A 24,713-nucleotide genomic window follows, 5' to 3' on the forward strand; every position below is an offset into this window, starting at 1 on the left:
ATTGTTAGAAATGTGTTGCTTATGTCTATTCCATATTAGGTGTGTGCATGCTGCATGTACTATTGTTAGAGGTTTTCCTCTTATTGGTATCCTCAGGGCTGGGTATTGTGCCCTCGGAAGTCAGCAGACATGCACTAGAGTAAGAGGCACAGCTGGCCGTCCACTCTCTCAGTTCTTTCTTGCTGGTAACTCCAACAAAGGAGTAGGAGGATGGATTATGGAATGGTCATAGCAACATATTTTGAAGAACAGTTACAAAGTATTAGTAATAGTTTTCTTCAAGAGCTTGCTCCTGTCCATTCCATTCCAGGTGACTCAGAAGCAGTACTCTTGAAAGGGGGCTCAGAATTCATGGACATACTAACTGCATCACTGATCTCTGGAAACTGGTATAGTCTTTTGCCTGCTAGGTAATGGCATAGTGGGATACAAACATCCAAACCAACGACCAGGTACTGGTTCTTCAGACGTTTTGGACTTGCAAGACATTCACCTGCTCATCGCAAGTCCATATACAGACAATTATCTAGGATGATTCTCCATTCAGATCTTCCCTGCTAAGGTATGAGATTCTAGTCAGCAGCTCAACCAAAAAAAAAATTGTTTCTACTTGGGTAAGTAGGAAGCTCCCGGGTAAGACTTTCCGCAATTTAGAAAGACTTGTCAAACTTGATCCGAGCAGGCCTATTCCTCTGGATTCAGCAATTATATAGCCAAATGCAATAATGCAAGGTTCAAGTGAAATAACCTGCCATGGTCTTACGAGATCAAATCTGGGACAGAGAAGGCAAGTGATGCTACCAATGAGATCCAGAAGTGTGCCAAATCAAGTCTAACATGGTCACACTGGTGCTATCACAATAACCTCTGCTTTGCCTCTTGATTTTTAGGAGAACCATGTGAACCAAGAAAATGAGGACAGGCATATAGAAAGACGGTCTGTTTAGGAGAACAGCAATGCATTGAAGAGGGAGCTCACTCAGCGAGCAGAAATGATGGCATTTCCTGTTCTGCCTGGTGGCAAATAGGTCCACCTTAGGAGGCTCCCACCTCTGAAAGATATCAATGATCTCTGAGTGAAGAAACTATTTGTGGTAAGAAGAAAAGGCTCTGCAGAGGTGATTTGCCAATAGATTTCAGGCTCCCATGATATGTGTTTTGCCTTAAGGTGAATGGTGTATTTCATGCAGAAATCCCACAGCCACTGGGGCCTCCTGGGAAAAGGCCAAGGATTGAGCCTCCTCTTGCTTGTTGATATAAATCATGGATGTAGTACTGTTCGTCAGGACCTATAGCACTCTGCCAGGGATCTGAGGAAGGAACTCTTGGCAAGCTAAACCAGCCTGAAGATAGGGAGGTTGGGTGGGTCCCAGTGGCTTAATGGATAAGACATTAGCCTCCAGACCCTGGGATTCTTAGGAACAGAGGCCCTAGGACATGAAGCTGTTGAGGTGGCTCTCCCTCCTACATGTAAGTGAGACTAAGGCTACAGACAGTAGAGGAGCAGCAAAGGCTACCCCTTTCATTACCAATCCTGGGCCTTTCCACCAGGTGAGAAGTGAGGCCTGGAGGCAGGACAGTGAGTTGAGTCTTAATGGTGCCTACTCAGTAAACAGATTTATGTCAGCCACATCTGGAGGTACAACCTTGTGTATTGTACCATATAAGCACTTGCTGACATGCGTACCAACAGTGTGAAGCAGATCTGAACAGTCATTATTGGGCAAATGATGACCTTACATATTAGATCTGACAAATCTGGAATTGAGCCTCTAGAAAGAAGGTTCTGGCTTGGGTCATGTCAAGCTCTGCCCCAATGAACTCTATTCTCTGAACTGGGACCTACCTGTGCCCTATCTTAGCATGTAAACAACCTCTGATCAGCCAGTTATTGAGGTGTGAATAGATTTACGCACCTTGATACTTGAGAGAGAGGCTGCTAATACTGCCATAAGCTTCATAAAGACTCATGGGGCTGCTGACAAGTTGAAGGGGAGAGTGGTGAAATGGTAGTGGCACTGAGCCACTAGAAAGGTGAGAAAACTTCTGTGGCTGTGGAAGACAGATGTGGAAATAAGCATCCATTAAATGAAAGTAGGTGTAACAGTCTCCTGGATCTAGGAAGGATCTGATGGAGACCAGAGACACGGTGTGGAACCTCAGTTTAAGGTAAGTGTTGAGGCAATGCAGGTTCAAGACAGTCTATAGCCCCATTTGGCCTTCAAGGTTAGGAAATACTAGGAGTAAAACTTCTTCCTTCTCAAGTCTCAAGAAACTTCCTCTATGATTTCCACAAGTTGGAAGGATTATATTTCCTGGGCAAGCAGTCACTGGTGAGAAGGGCCCCTGAAGAGGGGCAGGGTAGAGGATGGGCAAACAAACTCGAAGGTGTTACTGAGGACCCAACAGTCCAGTATTATCTACGAACAAGCTTGGCTGAAGGGCAACAAGATGGACCAAAAGAGGGGATGAATCTGGAACAGAGGTTGGTATAACATTCTAGGGTGGTCTTCAAAAGCCTGAGACACACTACTGGGATGTCTGAGAGCCCAACTGCGAGGCTAATGTCCATTGGAGAGGTTTATAAACTTTCCTCTTTCTTTTGTAAGTAAAGCTCTGCTCTGAGGGAGACTGTGAATCTGGAAGACTGCTGGCGTCAAGTATTTTCTGGAGGCCGGCAATATGTGAAGGCCTAAAGCCAGCAAGGTGACCCCTCACACGTCCTTGAAGTTTCAAGTGCATCTGCTCTGAAAACAAAGAGGAACCTTCAAAGGAAAGATCCTGGATCAAAGAGGAAAGTCCAAGAACTGGAACTACCAACAAAGCCACATGGTGACTACTGATACCACAGTCCTAACAGCCAAGTCATCCACATCCAGAGCTCACCTGGAGGGAGGTCCTGGCCATACTCTTTGCAAGATGGCCATGAAATCCTGCCTTGACTCCTGTGGGAAAGAGTGTTTGGATTTGGACAATGACCCCCTATAGATTAAAATCATACTCTCCTAGCAAAGCCTGGTGTGGTCAGAGTCACATGAAAATGTTATACTATACATACACATCCATCTCTCGTGCAGTTTTTAAATTTTAGCATGTAATTTTGTTTTAGTAGTGGGAATTGTACCTTCCTATATATTTGTACACTCTACTCAAGACTGCAGTCTTTGGGCATTGTGATATAAATAAATGTAGGATCATTGCATACAAATGTGCAGGACTCGACAATTGGGGTAATCTACTCACCCATGGGGAGTAGATTTTAGCCCGGCATGGCGCCGCAACGCAATCAGCGCATGCGCAGTGTGCCAAACCGCCTGGCAAGCAGGGCTTGCTGCCGCTTGTCAAGCCCTGCAAATATGCAATTAGCAAGCGCTACCAAGCAAATTATCTTCAGTAGGTCTAAGTTTAAGCACTTGTTAATTATGGGAATTTCCACCCAAAGACTTACTACTCTAAATGCTACAAATTTAGTTCAAGTAACTGCAGAAGGAACACTTCATTTAAGGTACTCAATCAGCACAAGGACATACAAAGCAAACTGACCACAACTAAAGAACTTACCTCCATTAATGTTTCCCTTAGATTTAATCTCTTTTCTATAAGCTGACCGTGTTCCTTAAGAAACGTGCAGAGAAACAAGCTAAGATTCTGAATAAAGTTCTGTTCATCGTCTTTTCCATTGGAGTATGCAAGTCGGATGTTCGTGTTTAAAGGAAGCATCTAATAAAACAGGAATGAAATTTTCAACTTAGCAGTTTTTACACTTTTGCATAGCATGGATCACACCAAAGGTATTCCAAACAATGTCGTCTCCTATTTGCAATTGTGCAACATACTTGTAGAAGCCACAGCAATATTTACAGAGAAAGTGAATGTTAGGGAATGTGTGGGTGTTTTTAATTGACAAATGTTTTGTCCGTTTTAGGGAAAAAATTCTCTGCATTCCCCTGTTCACCACCTCCCTACAAATGCTTCTCTCTTCCTCTGCTTTCCCCATTGAGAGCACTCAGATATATCTATATGGAAAGATCCCAATCCCAAAAAATGTGAATTAATTCCATTAATCTTTAATATACCACACAGTGCCTACATAATGGGCATCTGCCTTCAAGGGCTACCCATAATAAAAATAAAAATAATCTCAATACATTGTTTGACAGCTGCTTTAACACAACAGTATTGACATTAAATTATTTCCAACAAGAGCAGGGAAACCTAAATCTATAAATTGCTTCCAGAATTATATTTTAGTGTTAAATATAAATAAGTTTGGTTCTAATATAGTTTTATCTTTATAAAAATTCAGTCAAAGTCAATAAGCAAAAGGAATTCAAATGGAAGAGATTTCTTGTGAGGCCTTGAGAACAAGACTGGCAGAAAAATTTCTTGGATGCTATGGAACTGCAAAAACACCTTTAGCAAGAAAGCCAGGAGAGGGAACAGTTGGACCTTGTCCTTAAAAAACACTGTGTATGGTGCTTCTGACGTAAGGGACCCGATTTCAGAGACCCTTTTGGCTGAGGTGATCTTCTAGGAGAGTAGTAGAAGGCATGACACTAGTGGTTTGAAAGGAGCGCCCATGAGCCTTGGCAGAAACAGATACAAGTCCCAAGAAGAGACGGGTTTGCGGACCTGAGGGTAGTCGCTCCAGTTCTTTGAGAAACCAAACCATCAAGTCTTTAGAGAACACTACCCAGTCTTTCACTGGTAGGCAGAAGACTGATATTGCTGCTAAGTGCTCTTTGATAGATGCCAGAGCCAGACCTTAACGCTTCAGATGGCTAGAGATCTCGCTGAGATGCCCCTAGTGAGAATTGCTTCCATGTGTCCAGATAGCTTTAATGGAAAGCTTACAACTACCATCATCTCACAAGGTCGGTCGAACTTGCTCTGAATAGGCCTGCTCCTCCAGGTTCAGTCATGTAATGTCTATGCAGTTAGATTAAGGGATGCAAGGTTCAGGTGAAGCAACCAGCCCACTGTCTTATGAGTGGGGTGTAAACAAAAGACAAAGGGAATAATTTACTAAGCAGTCAGGCTGCTACATTCTGCTCTGAGGACAGAACCTGCCCTTCACCCGCCTAATCAAAAACACCCTAATGCCCTGTCCTTCCATGCTTGCTATTGGAGCATGCTTGGCAAGAGGGATAGTGTCTCTCTTACTCTCTCATGCATGAACTACCAAAGCCTACTCACCCCCAGCAGTGATTTACATCTCTATCACCTATTCCAGGAGCCCAAACTGATCTGTCTGCACTGCCAGGGAGAGGCATGTGACCACACTTGCAGCTTCCCTTTGCTTCTCCATCAGAATTTGTTTTTCTTCCAGGAACATGAGTTCTGGGCACATACAGTAATGCGCAATTCTCCCAAGATTACCTCTTACAGGTTCCAAGACAAGCAAATCAAAGCAGCAGTCAATAACAGTGTTTAGAAATTTGATATCAGCCTCCCTTCCTGGGGTGACATACAGTCAATATGAGACAACTGAAACCCACATTATCGGGTTTCCTGTTTTTACAGCATCTAATTAATTTCCTTGAGCATCTCAGGCCTGGTCTGCATTAGGTCTATTTTCTAAACAGAGAGTCCACACAAAGCCCATTCCATTGACGTTAAAGGCTGTTAAAGTCCATGGAATTATATGAGGAGTAATGCTAAATTAGACCTTGAATGGTACAATTAACAGTACTGCAGATGCAGTGCTGCGAAAGGAGATGTTCTTGGCCTACGGAAGGTTTCCTACAGTGCCCTGCAGTAACCACTCTGGCTCAGATCATCAACTTTACTGCTCTCCAGATGAACAGGAAAAGCCCAGGGAAAATATGAATTTTATTTCCTGCATGACCAGCATAGCAAGCAGACCTCAGAGCATGCAGCACACCTGAGCATAAGTCCCATGAGTTCCTAGGGTTGCAGACAAGCACCAGCATGGAGTGTCCTCATTGCTGTGTGGGGAGAGGAATCTGTCATCACAAAACTATGAGCCAGCAAAAGAAACACTGAAATCTATGCCAAGATCGCAAAGGGCATGGGAGAGAAAGGATATGCCAAGGATGCCCAGCAGAGCTGAGTGAAAATAAAGGAATTGAAGCAGGAGGCAAGAAGATGGTCTGGTGTTTGTTGTCGACATGCCACTTCTAAGTGGTTGCATGGGATCCCTGGGAGACAGGAGAGCCTGACCAGCTTCCCTAGTTAGTCTATAGATTCCTCCAAAAACACTTCAGGCATCCCTGGGCAGCAGCATGGAGGACAGCATGGCTGAGGAGGAGAATGGTCAGCAGGCAAGCAGGGCAACCAATGTCACAGAGCCAAGAACTTTTTAAAACCTTGGAGATAATCCCCTCTCTCCAAGAATGTCCCCGTTGGGCACTAATCTCGGGGAAGGTACTTCTGGTGAGTTCAGGTTTTTATCTTGTTTAAAAGTGGGTTATGGCAATTGAATATGATCTGTGGCAACCAGTGTGCCTACACAGTGAGAGGTCCCCGGAACAATTTGTTAATGTGTCTGAGGACAGGAATCCTGCCTGCACATCTTCATAAAGCTCTCAGAGGAACTTTTTCATCCTTCTCACAAGGTTTCTGGGAAGGCCTGCCTTATTCCATCCTTCACAGTAGGACTTCCATGCCAAGCCAACAGTAAATGGTCTGGCATTACTGCAATACAAAGCACTGCAGCATACGGTACAGGTTTTGGTCACAGTCAGCATCCACAGGGCATAGTGAAGGGACTTTGCTCTATCACTGATTCAGAGAAGATCAGATTATTGCATGGCAACCTGGATGAAGTAGTGCCTTTGCAGTAAAACTCCATTTCCTCATTCCCAATGAAGCATGGCTTGAGCCCCTGCCCTGACCCCCACCCCACGAAGAAAAAGTTGCACTGACATGGCTAACAGTGGGAAGAGGAAGAGACAGCTGCTGATCACACAGGTGCTGCATGGATCCCTGCCCTGCTTTCCGCTATGTTTGGACCCCCTTCTTCCTTTTCAATGTCTCAGTGATTTTCCAGTCTGGGAAGAAAGTTCTAGCTTGCAGCTTTCTGAAGATGTAGCAGTTCCTAAAGATGAGTGTGTCGTGGATCTTTCCCAACAATTCCATGTTGATGTTGGTGACATCACCTTTGTGATCCACCAGCAGCTGCAAAGCTAACAAGAGTAGCCAAAGCGATGAAGAGTCCTGTGGCACCTTATAGACTAACCGAAGTGTAGGAGCATAAGCTTTCGTGGGCAAAGACCCACTTCGTCAGATGCATGTAGTGGAAATTTCCAGAGGCAGGTATAAATATGCAGGCTAGGATCAGGCTGGAGATGACTAGGTGGATCCAATCAAGGAGGATGAGGCCCACTTCTAGCAGCTCATCTGGAGGTGTGAATTCCAAGAGAGCAGAAGCTGCTTTTGTAGTTAGCAAGCCATTCACAGTCTTTGTTTAATCCAGAGTTGATTGTGTCAAACTTAAAGATGAACTGTAGCTCAGCAGTGATAGAAATGTAGCCGTGTTAGTCTGGGGTAGCTGAAGCAAAATACAGGACAATGTAGCACTTTAAAGACTAACAAGATGGTTTATTAGATGATGAGCTTTCGTGGGCCAGACCCACTTTCTCTTTGAAGTCTGGTCCTGAAGTTTTTTTGCTGCAGGATGGCTACTTTTAGATCTGCAATTGTGTGTCCAGGAAGATTGAAGTGTTCCCCTACAGGTTTTTGTATGTTGCCATTCCTAATATCAGATTTGTGTCCATTGATTCTTTTACGTAGGGACTGTCCAGTTTGGCTGATGTATATAGCAGTGGGGCATTGTTGGCACATGATGGCATATATTACGTTGGTAGATGTGCAGGAGAATGTACCAGTGACAGTATGGCTGATTGGTTAGGTCCTGTGATGGTGTTGCTGGTGTATATATGTGGGCAGAGTTGGCACCGAGGTTTGTTGCAAGGATTGGTTCCTGAGTTCGAGTTATTATGGTGCGGTGTGTAGTTGCTGGTGAGAATATGCTTCAGGTTGGCGGGTTGTCTGTGGGCAAGGACCGGCCTACCTCCCAAGGCCTGTGAAAGCGAGGGATCATTGTCCAGGATGGGTTGTAGATCACGAATGATACGTTGGAGAGGTTTTAGCTGGGGACTGTAGGTGATGGCCAGTGGTGTTCTGTTGGTTTCTTTCTTGGGCTTGTCCCGTAGCAGGAGGCTTCTGGGTACACGTCTGGCTCTGTCAATCTGTCTCCTCACTTCCTCGTGTGGGTATCGCAGTTTACAGAATGCTTGTTGAAGATCTTGTAGGTGTAGGTCTCTGTCTGAGGGGTTGGAACATATTCGGTTGTACCTCAGTGCTTGGCTGTAAACAATGGATCGTGTTGTGTGTCTGGGATGGAAACTGGAGGCATGCAGGTAAGTATAGCGGTTGGTAGGTTTTCGGTATAGGGTGGTATTGATATGACCGTCACTTATTTGTATCGTGGTGTCCAGGAAATGGACCTCCCGTGTAGATTGGTCCATGCTGAGGTTGATGGTGGGGTGGAAGCTGTTGAAATCATGGTGAAATTCTTCCAGAGTCTCCTTCCCATGGATCCAGATGATGAAGATGTCATCGATGTAGCGTAGAGTAGCCAACTGACCAGTAGTTCTCCGGTGCAGCAAGCTTCCACAGGGCAATTGCCACTCGCTTCTCCATGGTAAGAGTGGGTCTCATCCTGGTATTCTTGTGCTTCAGGGCAGGGGGAAGCAATTTGTAAATGTTCATGAAAGTGTCTTTATGTAAACGGAAATTTTGCAATCACTGTTGATTATACCACAGGTACATCACAATACAATCCCACCTGTCTGTGCTTGTCTCAACACCAGAACTGGCATTCGACTGAGTCCAGAGGACTGAATGCTAGTGGCATTTCCCATTTCTCAACGGAAGTGCTTCGCAGAAGATTACGCTTATGGTCTCCCAAGAGTCCAGAGGGTGCTGGATACACTCCAGCTTAAAGGCGCATCATGGTTAATACGATTGCCATAACAGTATGCTGTGGAACAGGTTCAATTCTTATCCTGATATTGCATTCGCATGAATGACGACGGGGGAAAAAAAGGCACAGCAGGGCAGCTTGCTGTTGCTCTCAAGCCAGGGGGAGGAACCAAGTGCATTATGGGATGCTGACCTGTACTCAGAACCACCCACTGAATAGTTGGTCCCAGCATGCACTGGGAGCATAATCCAGAATGCAAAGGGACAGCAGAAACTGTGGGATAACTACCCACAGTGCATCACTTTCAAAATCGACAGCAGCCATCCTACTGAGAACGCTCTACATCGAATTCTTGCGCACAGTGGGGACATGCACCCTCAACTTTAAAAAACTGAATGTTATAGTTCTCTCTAAAGTGCACGCCTCCGCAAATGCAAGAATTCAAATCCTTCCTACCTCCTCAGGAGAGTCATGCAGTGGCTGCTCAGCTGCTCCTGGGCAGGGCCATGCGGCAGGCACGGTTGGTCCACCCCAGGAGGACCTAGGCAGCCCATGTGGCTTTGGCCCTAGGTTCAGCATTTGGCTAGGGCTGAAGCTGTGTCCAGGATAGGCTGAATGGCGGCTGCTGTAGCCAGGGCTGCAGTGTGCCTGCTCCCAGGGCCACAGCCCCAGCCCCGGAGCACCGTGGACTCGCTCCCAGGTCTGGAAACGAGCCACTGTGCTATTTTTAGTACCGTGGTCCCAGCCCCAGCAGTCACCATGCACCTCAGGCCCCAGGTCGCTCCTGGATGAGACTGCGTGGTGGCTGCAGCAGTGTCCAGGGCTGTGCAGCAGGAGTGGGGGGAAGTTGCTCTTGCTGCTCTAGTAGAGGCCGGGCCGTGTGGTGGGAGGCACTGCTCTAATGGCAGCCAGGGCCAAAGCACAAAGTGTTTGAAATTGTGTCCTCTTTTCCATCACAATAACTATTATTCTATTTTTAAAAAGCCCCAAAACCTGCAATTATCGGGGAGCAGGGAGGGGAAGGAAATCGATGTTCTTGGCTAATTTTATTTATTCACGGTTTTCATGTAGAATAAGAATTTTGAATATGGTTATAAAAATTGTAATGAAAATTAGGGGCTTATTCAGATTTCAGATTATACACCAGTGCTAAACACACAACCTCAAACAGGACCCAGTAGTATGTAGCACAGGTGGCTCGGTGGCATACATCCAAACAAGCGCACAAGACAAAACTCACTCCACTCACTGCTAAAAAGTAGACCTTAATAAATCTGTCCTTATCTCCTCATGTAGACATGGTTTCACTATTACTATTATAATCCTTGCAGGTGGTTGGTAGTATTCTCTACTGCTATATCAAACACTGACTCTTCTTCCTAATAAAACGACCAGACCCCCAAATTAAAAACTAGAAGACAATTCTGTACTAAAATAATACACATCAATTTATCAGTGACTGAAATCTTAAGTAATCTAAATTCACCTATTGATATGTTGAACAAATCAGAGTGTAGCATGTTCTTACAAAGAGTAGGGATGTAAAATCCCATGTAATTGATTAACCAACTAAATGTGAAGTAAATGTCATGTTTAACTGGTTAACCAATTAAGGAGACCTGCTTCAGATCAGTTGGGCTAGAGTGCACTGCCCCCACTGCTGTAGCCTGGGTGGAGCAGCCCCTGCCTACCTGCCTCTGGGACTCCTGTGGACAGGGGAAAGCTTCAGCCCTGAAGGATACCTACCTGCCCACAATGGATGGAGGGAGCTACTCCACCCCCGTTAAGGGTGATGCTTACTTGTTAACTCTCTCATCCCTAACAGAGGCTATCCTTTTAGGTTAATTAGCTAAATAAAATCAGCCTGCTTTTATATAATTGCAATAAAAAATTATCTTAAGAAGGATTCCTCGTTTCAACTGCAGAAATGTATCCTTCTCAATAACTTACTGACCTAACAAAATATTTTGTGACTTACACAGTAAAGGTGCACTGATTTAGTGAATTTTATAGCACAGCCTGCAGGGATTTCTGAAGTCCTTACAAGGGCTTCCTTCAAATGAAAAAGTTAGTGCAAACACAAGCCAGATGGCATTTTCAAGATCAAGTCAACAAGGGGAACCAAAAAAAAAAAAAAAAAAAAAAAAAAAAAAGTGGTTTAGAAATAAACTATGTATTTTCATGATTTGTCTGATATTTTTTGTCGTTTGTCTTAACCTAACCTTGAATATTACAATAGTTTGAAAATATACTCTGCAAGCAACCAACAAGTAGTTACTATCTTAAAGTGAAATTAAGTAGTATTTTGCTTGTGAACCTTTAACAACTTTTGAATAAATCCTAGTTACTTCTTCAAAAATAAATTTACAGTATAATGTTTTGCTGCAGAAATCTAGCTAGCTTATATAAAGAACGTGTTTGCAACTAGAAGCTAAGCTTCCCATTGATTTTGCTAAATAAAAAGGCAGTGAAAACTTGGAAAATTGATTTTGTAAGAAGCTCAGAAGGTTACCTGTTTCAACTGCATCATGGTCAGCGTAAAAAGGGTTACAAATTGTTCCTCATATTGGCTTACACTGACACCTGCAATCTCTGTGAGGCACTTCAAAGAGACATTTCGAAACATGGGAACATTTAAAAACTGTAAAGAAAGGTATCAGTAAGAAGATTAGAGACATTTAAAAAGCCAATTCACATTTTATTTCACTTAACTAATGCTTCCATCTTACTTGCTAGTACCATCAATTAAAAAAAAAAAAATGAATACCTTATATATTAATGTGCTGATTAACTTGGTCTCAAAAATGTATCCCAGTGGAATCCAGTTAAGAAATCGTAGCAAAGTCTCCAAAGTTGCATGAACAAGGGGAGCATTTTGGGAATTTTCCTGTAATGGGACAATATATAAATTTACTTGCTTCCTAAGAAATTCCACTATATTTTGAAGTTATTGAAAATCAGACTTACCATCACAAACTGACACAGTTGAAATATCTGAGAGAACTCATTGCACATACTAGAAAAAATTAAAATAGTAAGATGTTAATCATTCAGCATCACCATACTCAGTTAATTATACTACCCACTTGAATTATTCTGCTTTTGTAATAAGCAAGCAAAGTTTTTATGAAAATTATAAAAATAAATTTTTAAGTGCAAATTTTCTTTTGCAATCAGGCATAAAATGCAATACACCATGCCTGCTCACCCTTAATAGGGCAGACCAACAATACATAATTAATGTAGAAGCCGATCACAAAATAGAAGTGCACACTCTTGCTGAATGAGTCTGGTAAGGTTTAACAGTGTCACTAAGAAAATATTCAATCTAACATCAAATGTACAAAAGCTACTATGGGTACCTAGCCAAAAACCTTCAATGAGAGCAATTATGTGGCAGCAATTGAAACTGTAGTGTATGCTAGGAGTATGTGGAAAAATTACAGAATATTTTACTTGCCTGTCTTTCAGATGCTTGGCTTTTACTTGAGTTATCTGTCCACTGGAGAAGTCAAACACCTCTTCACTTAATAGTTTAAGAATCACCATGTTGTTCTGGCAAAGACTCTCACTTGTCCGGCTTGCCCCTACGATATCACTTATGAATGTTGGCCAGTGTTTGGGCCATTCCTGCTTCAGTATCTGAAAGTCATAAAACATCCATGAGAGGGGTACCGCTTTCTTTTCTTATGCAAACCTGGTTCTTTTGGTTACATCTGTTAAGTGTGTAATTTTTTTTAAAATTCAGGATTAAAACTAAACTAGTAGCCAGATCTTACCTGAACGAGAATCATATTCAGTTTTCCAATATACACTTTTTCTTTCTAGAGTAGAGAAAAAGAGGTAAGTTAGCCGTAATGCTTCCCTCCCTTTCCATTTCCCTAAAGAGAATTCACTTACTTCTACACATGTTGGATCAGATGAAGTCTTGATAATTAAGCCGACAACATATTTTTTTATTCCTACAAAGAGAGTTAAAAATTAATTTTCAACTTGATCTGCTGTTATGGACAAACCACCTACACATGGATAACATGAATCCAGAAGTACTGTACAGTCTCTCAGCAGTGCACACATGTACAACTTAAGGTAGTTTTAATTACACATCCACATCAACTGAAAGACAACCTCAAAATATCTGACAAAGAATTTTCCAATCATATGCATATTTCAGTTGCATAAGCTGCATCAGATGGAATTCTTGCTGTTAAAACAAAGGAAGTTGCAGAATAACTAACAATTGGAATATTAAATTTTAATTTCAGTAGACTGCCTGCTCTAATCCAAATGATATGAGCACTTAACTGCTCCCTAGGAGCTCGGCTACATTCTTGGGCTTCACAAGCACGGAAGCGGTTACAAAATCTGCAAGAAAAGAGACCCTCTGTATCATCTGTGGAAAGCCTATTAGGCTACTTTTTCCCCAGGAACAGTATGATGCTAACCTATCAAAATGTCAAACAGCAAATTAGAAAGTGTTCTGTGTAGCTTGAAAGTTTGCCTCTCACTAGTAGAAGTTAGTCCAATAGAAGATATTAGTTCATGCACCCTTTCTCGCTTATATCCTGGGACCAATACAGCTATAACAATGCAAACCTATATAGCAAAGGGCAACTAAGGAAATGCTGCAAGAGAGTTTACTGAGTCCAGTACACAGGAGACCCTTGCAATTCACAGAATTGCTATTCACAATTCCGCTATTGCTATTCACAATTCTATTCACAGATCTCCTGTCCCAGCCTGGGAGGGGGATGGTGGTGGCCAGAAGCTGCAGAGAGCTCCCTGCAGCTCCCAGTATTCAGAAATTTCACCACTCACTGAGTGAGAGCTGATGTACCTCTTGCAAAATCTACATGTACCCCAAAGCTATGGGTATACCTGGTTAAGAAACACTAGATTACAGTAATCCATGAACAAACTCATACATGCTTCAAGACTTATTAAAACTTGGTACATATGTTTACTTTTATTTAAAAACCATAAATTGATTAGTTTAAAAAGGGATGTATGTCAGAATTTTTTTTTAAACCAACACAACTATAAATAAAATGCATTAAAACTGAAAGAACATAGAAGACTAGATTTTGTACTGTAATTTATTTATGTTAGTCATTTTCTGCATCTCTCTCCCTAGTTAAGAACCATTTCTTTTGTGGTCAATAACAACCAGGAACTTAAAGCTATTTTCACATAAACTGTCACATGACTAATGTGATTATGGACTCATATGTAACATATGTCTTAACCCTTTAAAAAGCCTCAATCATCCTGTTATATGGATGTTAAATTGTGTTTATTTTTGTAAATGTGTAACCGCTGAAATTTTCAGCGGTTACATATTTACACACAGTGGAGGGGAGGAGGGGGAAGGAACAGTGAGCATATTCTCCCCCACCACCACTTCTGTATCAGAGGATGCAGAGTGGGGGCAGCTCTGCAGGAGCCGGCACATGTGAAAAGTTAGCTTAAATTGCTCCCCATACATACTGGCATGTAACTGTGCACACGTTCACATCCCTATCCTATTCCCAATGCTTTTTTGGGGCTGAGATTATGCATTTCTAATATCACTATATAGTACTCACATGGAGCATTACGTAATTCTATTCCAGTTTCTTGTAACAGCCCAAGTCATAGAACATATTTCTGAAGTAAAAAACATTTTAAACTTCAGCCTTTTGATTTAAATAGTGAGTCAAGCATATGAATATGTTTCATGACTTGCATTCTCTATTAATTCTGTTCAAGCTTTAAAAATCTTAAACTTCACCCTTTTCCCACAGACCTGTTAATATCTATGAAAGCTTCTTAATGCTCTGGAACACAGTGAAAGCTTCACAGAAGTTTATTTTGCTGTCTTTCTCTATACTGTAGGAAAGGGACTGTTCATAAACCATGAATGCACAAGAGCAGAACGTCTCTTTCAATCAAAATAGCAGTTACAGCCATCCTGGAAGATTATAGACAATTCAAAAGCTGCTAGGGACAAATACTGGCATGGTAGTTTGCTCCTTGAGCAGCTGAACAGGAAAATAATGCTACACTGAACGACATTTCTTTCTACAGTATAGTATAACTGTGCCTTTGCTAAAAGAAAGCTATGGGTTTTCTTGAAAAAATGGTATAGTCCTGTCTGGTAGGAACCTCCTAGGAAGTGTGAGGTGAATGAAAACACCGTAAACCAGGGGTAGGCAAAGGCTGCCAGCAGGCCAGATCCGGCCTACCAAGCCATCGGATCCAGACCACAGCCACCTCGCAAGAACCCTTAGGCAGAGAACAGCTCACACTTTAAAAAGCCAGCTGTTCTCCACTCCCGAAAGCTGGGGAGTGAAGAGGGGGACTTCATGCTGTTCTCACCCCCCAGCAAAATCTCTTAGCTCCCATTGGCCAATCTCGGTTTCCAGCCAATAGAAGCTAAGAATTTTTGCTAGGAGCAGGGTCAGTGTAGGTAGCCTTCTCCCTTCCTCCTCAACTGACCACCTTCCGCTTCTCCTCATACCCAGAGCAGAGCCACATGGAACAGCGAGCAGCCTGCAGCAGACAGTCTGCCTCAGGTTTTTACTGGTAAACGCTTCCCAGCCAGAGCCTGCCTCTAGCACCCCAACCCCTCCCAGCACACTAACCCTCTGCCCCCCACCCCAGGGATGTTAAAAATAAATCAACTAATCAATTAGATTAGTCCATAAAGGCGCTTCCGCTTTGAAATGTAGCAAGAGGGAAAGTGATCAGGAATAGTCAGCATGGATTCACAAAGGGCAAGCCATGCCTGACCGATCTATTAGCTTCTATGATGAGGTTCTGTGGATATGGGAAAGCCAGTGGATGAGATATACCTTGACTTTAGCAAAGCTTTTGATACGGTCTCCCACAATATTCTTGCCAGCAAGATAAGGGAATATGGATTGGCTAAATGGACTGTAAGATGGATAGAAAGCTGGCTAGAAGGTCGGGCCCAGCGGGTAGTGATCAACGGCTCGATGTCAGGTTGGCGGTTGGTTTCTAGCGGAGTGCCCCAATGATCGGTTCTAGGACCAGTTTTGTTCAACATCTTTATTAATGACCTGGATGAGGGGATAGATTGCATCCTCAGCAAGTTTGCGGATGACACTAAGCTACAGGGAGAGGTAGATACACTGGAGGGCAGGGATAGGGTCCAGAGTGATCTAGACAAATTGGCGGATTGGGCCAAAAGAAATCTGATGAGGTTCACCAAGGACAAGTGTAGAGTCCTGCACTTAGGACAGAAGAATCCCAAGCATGGTTATAGGTTGGGGACCGAAAGGCTAAGTATGGCCTTTTCTGCAGAAAAGGACCTGGGGATTACAGTGGATGAGAAGCTGGATATGAGTCAACAATGTACCCTTGTAGCCAAGAAGACTAATGGCATATTAGGTTGCATTAAGAGGAGCATTGCCAGCAGATCCAGAGAAATGATTATTCCCCTTTATTTGGCTCTGGTGAGGCCACATCTGGAGTATGGTGTCCAGTTCTGGGCCCCCAACTACAGGAAGGATGTGGATGCATTGTAGATGGTCCAGCGGAAGGTGACCAAAATGATTAGGGGGCTGGAGCATATGACCTATGGAGGCAAGGCTAAGGGTTTTGGGTTTGTTTAGTCTGCAGAAGAGTGAGGGGGGATTTGATAGCAGCCTTCAACTTCCTGAAGGGAGGTTCCAAAGAGGCTGGAGAAAGGCTGTTCACAATAGTGAGGGATGGCAGAACAAGGAGCAATGGTCTCAAGTTACAGCGGGAGAGATCTAGGTTGGATATTAGGAAAAACTATTTCACTAGGAGGGTGATGAAGCACTGGAATGTGCTACCTATGGAAGTGGTGGAATCTCCATCCCTAGAGGTTTTTAAGTCTTGGCTTAAAAAGCCTTGGCTGGGTTGATTTAGTTGGGACTGGTCCTGCCTTGACCTCCTGAGGTCTCTTCCAGCTCTATGATAAGAGCCCACAGGGCTGTTGCTACATTTCAAATGCAAAAGTGCTGCTAGGAGTTCTGCCTTTGAAATGTACAAGACCCCCAGCAGGGACTCTTGTACATTTCAAAGACTGAAATGTAGTGTGGAGCCCAGGGCCAGCAGAGGACTGAATCCCCCACTGGCTCCAGCCTCCATGCCTCGCTTCCACTTGGAAATATACAAGAGCCCCAGAGGGGACTCTTGTACATTTCCAAGGTAGAATGCAGCCACTGTGTCTCTGCCTCCTCCCATGTAACTGGGGGGCACCGGCTTTTAAGCCAGCAACTCCTCCTCTTCCCCCCCTCCTTGCTTCTTCTTTCTGATAGACAGAGGGGGAGCGACTAGTGACTAATAGCTTACATCCCTATCTTACACCCATACCCCCTCTCAGATCTGGCACCCCTATCTCCTGACCCAGATCACAATCCCCTCCTACCCTAGGTCACATCCCAAAATCCTGCATCTCAGTCCCCTGCCCTAGGTCACAACTGCCACCCCTCCTTTATCCAAACGCCCTCCCAGACCCCATTCTACCTCCTGCACCCCAATCCCTTCCACACCCAACCTCCATCCCAGACCCTGGAATTCCTCTATTAATATTATGGAAGAGTACAGCCCTTGATCGCTTTCCAAAATCTTGCGAGTGGCCCCTGGTGTAAACCAAGGATTATTGCCCACCCCTGGTGTAAACCAAGGATTAAAGTGTGCAGCTTTTCACAAAAACCTTGAGTAAGAAAAAATGATGTGGGGTTCTGGGCATAATTCTCTTTAAGGACTGTAATGGTATATCTACTCAGCAATTAAACACCTATAGCGGACCTCGATCCACCAACTCTGGCTCTAGAGCTGTAAAACTGCTGGTGCTATTACTGAAGGGAGAGGAGGATCCCAAAATCTGGTCTCTGTCATGAGCCCAAACATCTACAAAGCAATTATTAACCCTGCAACCAGACCAGGCCAGCCACAGATTTTTTTATTCCAGTGCAGACATACCCTAAAAGTCCTGCAGAAGATTATTTGCTAGGGAAAAGTGGGTCCATATTGGGAAGCCATTCTGGAAAGAAAAGGTTTCAGGGGAAGCCTGGCTAAAAAAGGGTTGAATGGATAGCAGGACAACAATGGCAGACCCAACACCTACTGCATGTCACAAAACTACCGTTAGGTAGAATACTAAATTTTAGACAGATAGATGGGGTTTACTTATTTTTATATAAATCCAAGTTTAATATTTTATATACCCAAAGCACTATATCCCCAATTTACCTGTGTTTTATTTTCTATATAAAGCTGAAGCAAATGTGCAAGGAAATTCAGTATCAGAATTAGGACAAGAATTCGAGACCTCTGGATTCTTGATCCCATGTTCATACTTCCAAGATCACAGAGCCAGAGATCCAGGACTTGTGTTAATTGGCCAAGATATATTTCAGGTTTGTGCAAACTCCAAAATACTGTCTTCTATTATCAGTACTATTTAGAACTAGGGATGTGAATGACTAGTTGACTATCCAATAAGCAAATGCCTATCAAATAGTTGACAAGCTAGTTGGCTAGTCACTCCCCCTCCCACCTTGCTGCTGCCTCTATCAGAAAGAGGAAGCGGGGGAGGGGAAGGGAGAGGCGGGGATACTTCAAAGCAGCAGCGCCATGTGGAGCCTGGGGCCAGGCCCCAGGCTCCACATGGCACTGCTGCTTTAAATTGTGTGTGCAAGTGTTTCAAAGCAATAGTGCTGCACAGAGCCTGAGGTCAGCAAGGGGAGGGTCCCCCCTGCTGACCCTGGGCTCCATGTGGAGTTTTCGCTTTTGAAGTGTAGCAACAGCCCATGAACCGTTGCTACACTTCAGAGGTGGAGGTGCTCTATCAACTAATTGAACAGTCGATGCAAAATGCATTGACTGTTTGATTAGTCAATTACTCAAAAATTTCCCTATTTAGAATGCTATAGTCTGACCCCCCCCCCACCGTCTTAAATTACTTAAGAGTTTAAACTGATCTGCAAATGAAAAAAATAAATAAATAAATAAAGATTAAAAGTCTGGCGGGAGCCTTGCCACGTCTACCATTTGTCTTTTGCTCACTCCTATCTACTTGCAGATTATCTTCTTACTTTCTTCTCTTCTTTTATTTTTTCCGTTTCAAGATGAATGATAAGGGAGACTAAAGGAATGCAACCCATGCTGGTGGCGGTTAAAAAGGAACTGAGGGAATGGCTGCAGCACGTGCTCAACTGTCATTTGGAGGCGAGTGTGCAATAGTGTGGCATGCGCCAGCAGCCGGGAGACTGCTACTAAGAATCACTGATTTGGTGCACAGCAGCGCTGACACACCTAAGTGGAACACCCATGGGGACCCTCAAAGAAGAACCATGAATAATGAAGAGTGGCATTCAATACAATAGCCTCTTTTTTTGTGCTCATAAAAAGTAGGAAAAACTCGGTATTTTCTCATTCCTATGTCCTCTCCTTAAAAATTGTATGCAAACTCGTATTCTCCTAACTAAATGTGTGTCATATGCAGGGCTCGCCAAACCACAGTGAGCCCCGCTTGCCAGCCACGCTGTCCGGTGATCTGCGCATGTGTAGATCGCACAAACCCGGTTTTTCCGGGTTGCAATCTACTCGCCTATGGCGAGTAGATTACATTATTTGTCGAGTCCTGGTCATATGTTTATCACTAATGTACACGTATACACTCTCCCCTACAATGAAGTACACCAACCAAATTCCATAGTCTATTAGAGCTTTAAAAAGGAAGTCTTTTTCATTGCACCCCATGAACAAGCTGCTTCTATAGTTCCCCGACTTTGCTAGATCAAGAACTTAATACTAGACTAACCCACTTACTCTGAGCCAATGTGTTATACTGCAACTGAACACATTCCTTTTAAAACGTTACTAGAGAAAAACGTTCAAGTTTAATAGACTGCTTCAACAGGTGTGCACACTAACTCATTGAAAGATAAGCTATCTTTACGACAAATATCATTTCACATTGCAAAGTCAATTACTGGACCATAAATACAAAATATGGAATGCCTGTTCAGAAAGACACCCTGATTTTTGTAACAGAAAACCAACCTAGTTCTCAAGTTCCCATAATCATGACATATTATTACTTTACTCTTAACTAATGAGAGAGTGCACACTTATAGGGAGATTACGAAGTTTCTAATACTCCTCAGCCTTATACAAAAGCACTTGTAAATTTTAAAAAGGTTTTGCATTAGCAATCAGCGGTGAACATGTAGTATTCTTTCCTTGATTTTATTAACTGAAGTGCTTACATTCAAGACTGCTTGCCATTTTACATACTGATGTACTCAAAGGTACTGGAAGGGATTGATTACTCCAAGTTCAAAGTATGGACTGAAGCAACATGTCTTTCTCCTCATTCTCCCCCAAAGAGGCTTGAATATATTTTCTTCCAGAGCATTAAATTTTACTTTGTACACTAAGAACTGACAAAAGCAATGCACTCTCAGGATATGAGCACCCTAACAGCAAACCTAGCTCATATTTTGTGATCCACATCTTGACACTTCAACACAGCAGAGACCATGTTGCCAACAGTTCCCTGGCAGGCACTTGGGTCTTTATACTTTTAAAAAAAATTTGAACATGCTCCCAAGAATTCTGTATTCACCCCCTCCCAAAAAAATCAATTTGTCCAGATAGCTTGACATGCTTTCAAAACATTCAACTTGTAAAATAGTTTAGACTGCTGACTATCTTAGCTCCTGATCTGGAATCAAATCATGAAGGATACAGTTATAATTTGCTCAAAAATGACCAAGACACTAATAATTTTTAAAAACGTAAACTACAAACTCCATTTGTTTCTAGAGTTAATGTTGTACACCAAAGGAAAAAATTAGAGGATTAGCTTTCTAATGGTATATGGCATAGGTTCATCTCCCCATAGACTCTACAGTCCCCAAATCTTTAAGTCAGGTCATTCCAATAACTTTGTTTTCCTCTAGTCACCCTTCAACGCAGGCCTATTTTTACCTGGTATAATCTTGAGAAGTGCTGTAGCTACCAGCAGACACCAACGTTTTTTCCACCTGAAAATAGCTGACATCCTCAACTTTCGAGATTATAAGTCATTACATCTCTACATCTCAGTAAATATTTACTCAAAAAAATCCAGCCAGATGATGGTAAGTGTTGTGAAAATAAGATGGTAATTAGAATTACCGGATTCTGAAGTAGTGGTGTCATACTGCTTATTTTGTTAATACAAGTTTACCTCCTGAAGAGTCCAACTTAAATCTGGATGCGTATTTTACTTCCATCCAGATGAGAGTCTTGCCTTTCATTTGGATGCCCAGAACAAAATAAGCAGACCCATTCTGTTTGTATCTTACAGCAAGAGGTTTTTGTTTAAGAAAAAAAATGTAAAATTAACCCCATTATTAAAAATGTATTAACTTTTCAAATTGAAGATGTTTATTGGGAGCCCTAAGAAAATCTCTCTCAAGCACTACAGCAGAGATGGACAAGAGCTGGCCATCGGGCTGGATCTGGCTGGCCAAGCCAGCAGATCTGGTCCATGGCTGCCTCCCCAGGACCCTTAGGTAGAGAGCAGCTCATGCTCTGCTCTAGATGATGGGGGAGAGGGGAGGGTTGCATGCTGCCCTGCCCACAGCAAGATCTCTTAAGCTCTCATTGGCCAGTTTATAGCCAATAGGAACTGAGAAATGTTGCTGGGGTCAGGGGCAACGTATGAAGCCTCCCTTCCTCTCTTCCTTTCCCCATACCCAGAGCTGAGCCATGTAGTGCAGCCAGCCCATGAGCCTGGGACTGCAAGAGAGAGCCTGCCTCAGGTTCCTGAAGGGCTGCTGGCTGGAAGCCACCTAGGTAAGCACTTCCCACCTAGAACCTGCTCCTGGCACACCCCCTCCCCTTCAACTACCTACCCCAGGCTACGACCTAAATCCTCTGTGCCCCTTTTTCCAGGTCATAACTCCCTTCCAGACTCTGCACCCACTCCTCCAGGCCAGAATCCACTCCTGCACCCACATTCCCTCCCCAACCCTACACCCCAAACCTCTGCCCCAGGTCACAACCTCCTCCTTCACCCAAACTCCCTCTCAAACCTCAAAGCCCCCTCCTGCATCCCAGTTCCTTACCCCAAGCTTCCTTCTGCACCTAACCTCCATCTCCCACCTGGTAACCCCTCCAAGGAAAAGCAGTCCTTGAGCACTTGCCAAAACTGTTGAGTGCCCCCCATAACAAATTATTGCCCATCCCTGGTCTACAGAGTGTAATATTTTATTTTGGCTTTGACATCACTTCCAGAGAGACTGTGCAACTTCCAGCTGATGTCACAAACAAACCCACTGTTAGAGCAAAATTATCTTAAAAATGAACAAAAATGTAATACGGGTTGGGAAACAATTTTTCACTAGTCTTCATAAGACAGTACTGTTTATCAATGAGTAGGCCCTCTTTAAAGTCTGGAAACTATAGCACTTAGCACAAGAGATACAGCAACACAAGTTCAAATGGCATCTCACTACTTCACTGAGAAAAATGTCAGGTGTTTTACAAAACCCACCACCAGAATAAAATAATTTAAGAAGTTCAGAATGGTGACACCTATGTTCAAGAGTTTTTTATATAGCTAGTACTTCCAGGAAATCAGTTTAAGGTTTATATTTCCTGACTTGCCTGAGCTAGAAACATCTTGATGGACCAATAAACTATTCCAACTATTTCTTCTTAATGGCAAAGGACTATTCTGAACTATTGTACAGTTTAGTTGAGATACTTATCTTCATTTAGTCAAGTTAAACTGCAATTTTTAAAACTTGTACTGTAGATTAGTGAAAGATTCAAGAATGAAGACTGATTCATGAGTTCAAAATTTCTTTGCTTTTTTGCTCTTTAAAGAAGTGTGACAACAATGGAGGTTTGCCCCACACTATTTTAAGTTACAGAAATCTCAACTTTCATATCTTCTTTCTTTTATGTAAGTTTGAACATAACTAACAGACTCCATACCTGTATGTCTAGCACAATCAGTATTAGCAGCAGATTTAAGTGTTCCTTTACCTGGCAATCTTATTTTAAGTAAAATTTTAAAAAAATACCGTAAGTTGTTTAAGTAAAGTCACCTAAGGAGTTCTTTAATGATCAACAAAGCTATGGCCTGATAACCAGAGCACTGAGTATGCCTCCAATTTCATTACAGTTCATGGAAACTGGTGCTCAGCATCTTTGATAATCAAATGAGTGAAGGACAGAAAACTTGTCATGGTACGTATTGTAACATCTGCATGGATCATCCATCTGGTAAATACAAAAGACCTACCCAACTATATTTGAAGTTGGAAGTTGTTTAGATGACAGAATGAAGTTTCTAAACTTCAACAGTTCACTAGCCAATTAAAAAAAAAATCATACAAAATGTAGTGTATTTTCCTACCTTCACACTGGTTCCTTGGAAGAATTTTCCATCTTGTTTTTATCACATTTTCCAAAATTTGTAGTCCATAATACTGAAAATTGGAGCAGAGCATTATGTGAATATGTTATTGTAGAACTGACAATAGCTTTTAGGATTCTCATTCAAGCAAACATTCACACTTAACATCTAAGATCTCAAAAATATTAAACTAACAAATTTAGTTAAAAATAAAGTCTATTCACCCATTTACTGAATTTTTTGTTCATGCATTTTTCTGGTTCTTATTGTTTGCTAGTCTAAATAAGTCCTGCTGCTTGATCATGCTCACACCAGGAGGAGAAATAAAAAAAGCCATTTGGCAGCCAAAGGGCTATCTGTAGAAGAGAAAGTAGCAGCCAGATATGAATTCACAATATAAATGACTGCTCATGGTCAAGTATTAATACAACCAAGCTCCTAAAAAAAAATTAGCAGCTTGGATGGTTTCAAGCTTCCTATTATTCCTCTGAGCTCTAAGATCTTGGCTTAGCATTAGAAGTACTGTCATTGGTACTTTCTAAACAAAGGTGTTTCCCAACTTCACTGGTGTGTTACTTAAGGAACAGCAAGACAACCCACAGGTTTACTTAATTTCAATCCCCACCCCTATGGCAGCTATATCTACAATTTAAAGATGATCTACTTTGCTCAGTCAAAAGTAATTAGGATTTTAACATGCACTCTGAAAGGCTTTTACCTTTCAGGTATTGCCTCCTGGGCTTTGACCCAACAATTTAATAAAAGTTTAACAGGGGTGGGGTGGGGTGGTAGGGGAGCCACTTCATTCAATCCATTTTGTCCTTACTGCCTATTCATCGTATATAGTAAAGAGACTTCTGGCATGACCAGCAACTTAATGAGCCATGCACTTTAAAAATGGACAGACAGAAAGGAAAAAAGGGAAAGGGAATTTTGTGTTTCTTTAGTCAGTGGTTGATTAAGGAGGAAAACAGTACCAATGCCTGAAAGGTAAACTTTTTCATGCCTATGTAGCAGTGTGACAGGAGTTTGGCTGAGAATAAGAGTTCATCTTTAAAATGGTTAGTTGTTATACAAAGGATTCATTAGCATTTCAACCAAAGGGATCATGTAAAAAAAGCACACTTTAACAGCACAATGTAGACTGTCCCAAACTACATTGCATTCAAAAACTTTAACGTTTTTGTTATCTTGTGTGTTTACTTCTATTCCATCTGCCTTTATTTCACTCAAAAGTTCCACATTTGCAGACTATTCCTTAGACTTCAAACACATTGTGCATAGTTCTTCCGCAATTACAGAGAACAAATGGCAATTTTTTTCATAATCAGCAGTAAATGTTTTGTTTTTAAATTTGTACAACTACTTAAC

At 42.5% G+C, this 24,713-nt stretch overlaps 1 protein-coding gene across 3 annotated transcripts in view; it reads right to left on the reverse strand.

Annotated features, from left to right (window-relative positions):
* XPO1 (exportin 1) overlaps nucleotides 1-24,713 on the reverse strand; it is a 70,193-nt gene that overhangs the window by 28,741 nt on the left and 16,739 nt on the right. For all 3 annotated transcript variants that reach the window (XM_075925550.1, XM_075925549.1, XM_075925551.1), the window contains 8 exons: nucleotides 23,343-23,415; nucleotides 12,851-12,912; nucleotides 12,730-12,774; nucleotides 12,411-12,592; nucleotides 11,918-11,966; nucleotides 11,718-11,837; nucleotides 11,463-11,591; nucleotides 3,562-3,720 (listed from right to left, as the gene is read on the reverse strand). In XM_075925550.1, coding sequence (XP_075781665.1) covers nucleotides 3,562-3,720; nucleotides 11,463-11,591; nucleotides 11,718-11,837; nucleotides 11,918-11,966; nucleotides 12,411-12,592; nucleotides 12,730-12,774; nucleotides 12,851-12,912; nucleotides 23,343-23,415 — 819 coding nt within the window. The remainder of the gene's footprint in view (nucleotides 1-3,561; nucleotides 3,721-11,462; nucleotides 11,592-11,717; nucleotides 11,838-11,917; nucleotides 11,967-12,410; nucleotides 12,593-12,729; nucleotides 12,775-12,850; nucleotides 12,913-23,342; nucleotides 23,416-24,713) is intronic.

This window comes from Pelodiscus sinensis, chromosome 3 (assembly GCF_049634645.1).
Source record: "Pelodiscus sinensis isolate JC-2024 chromosome 3, ASM4963464v1, whole genome shotgun sequence".
Lineage (NCBI taxonomy): Eukaryota > Metazoa > Chordata > Testudines > Trionychidae > Pelodiscus > Pelodiscus sinensis.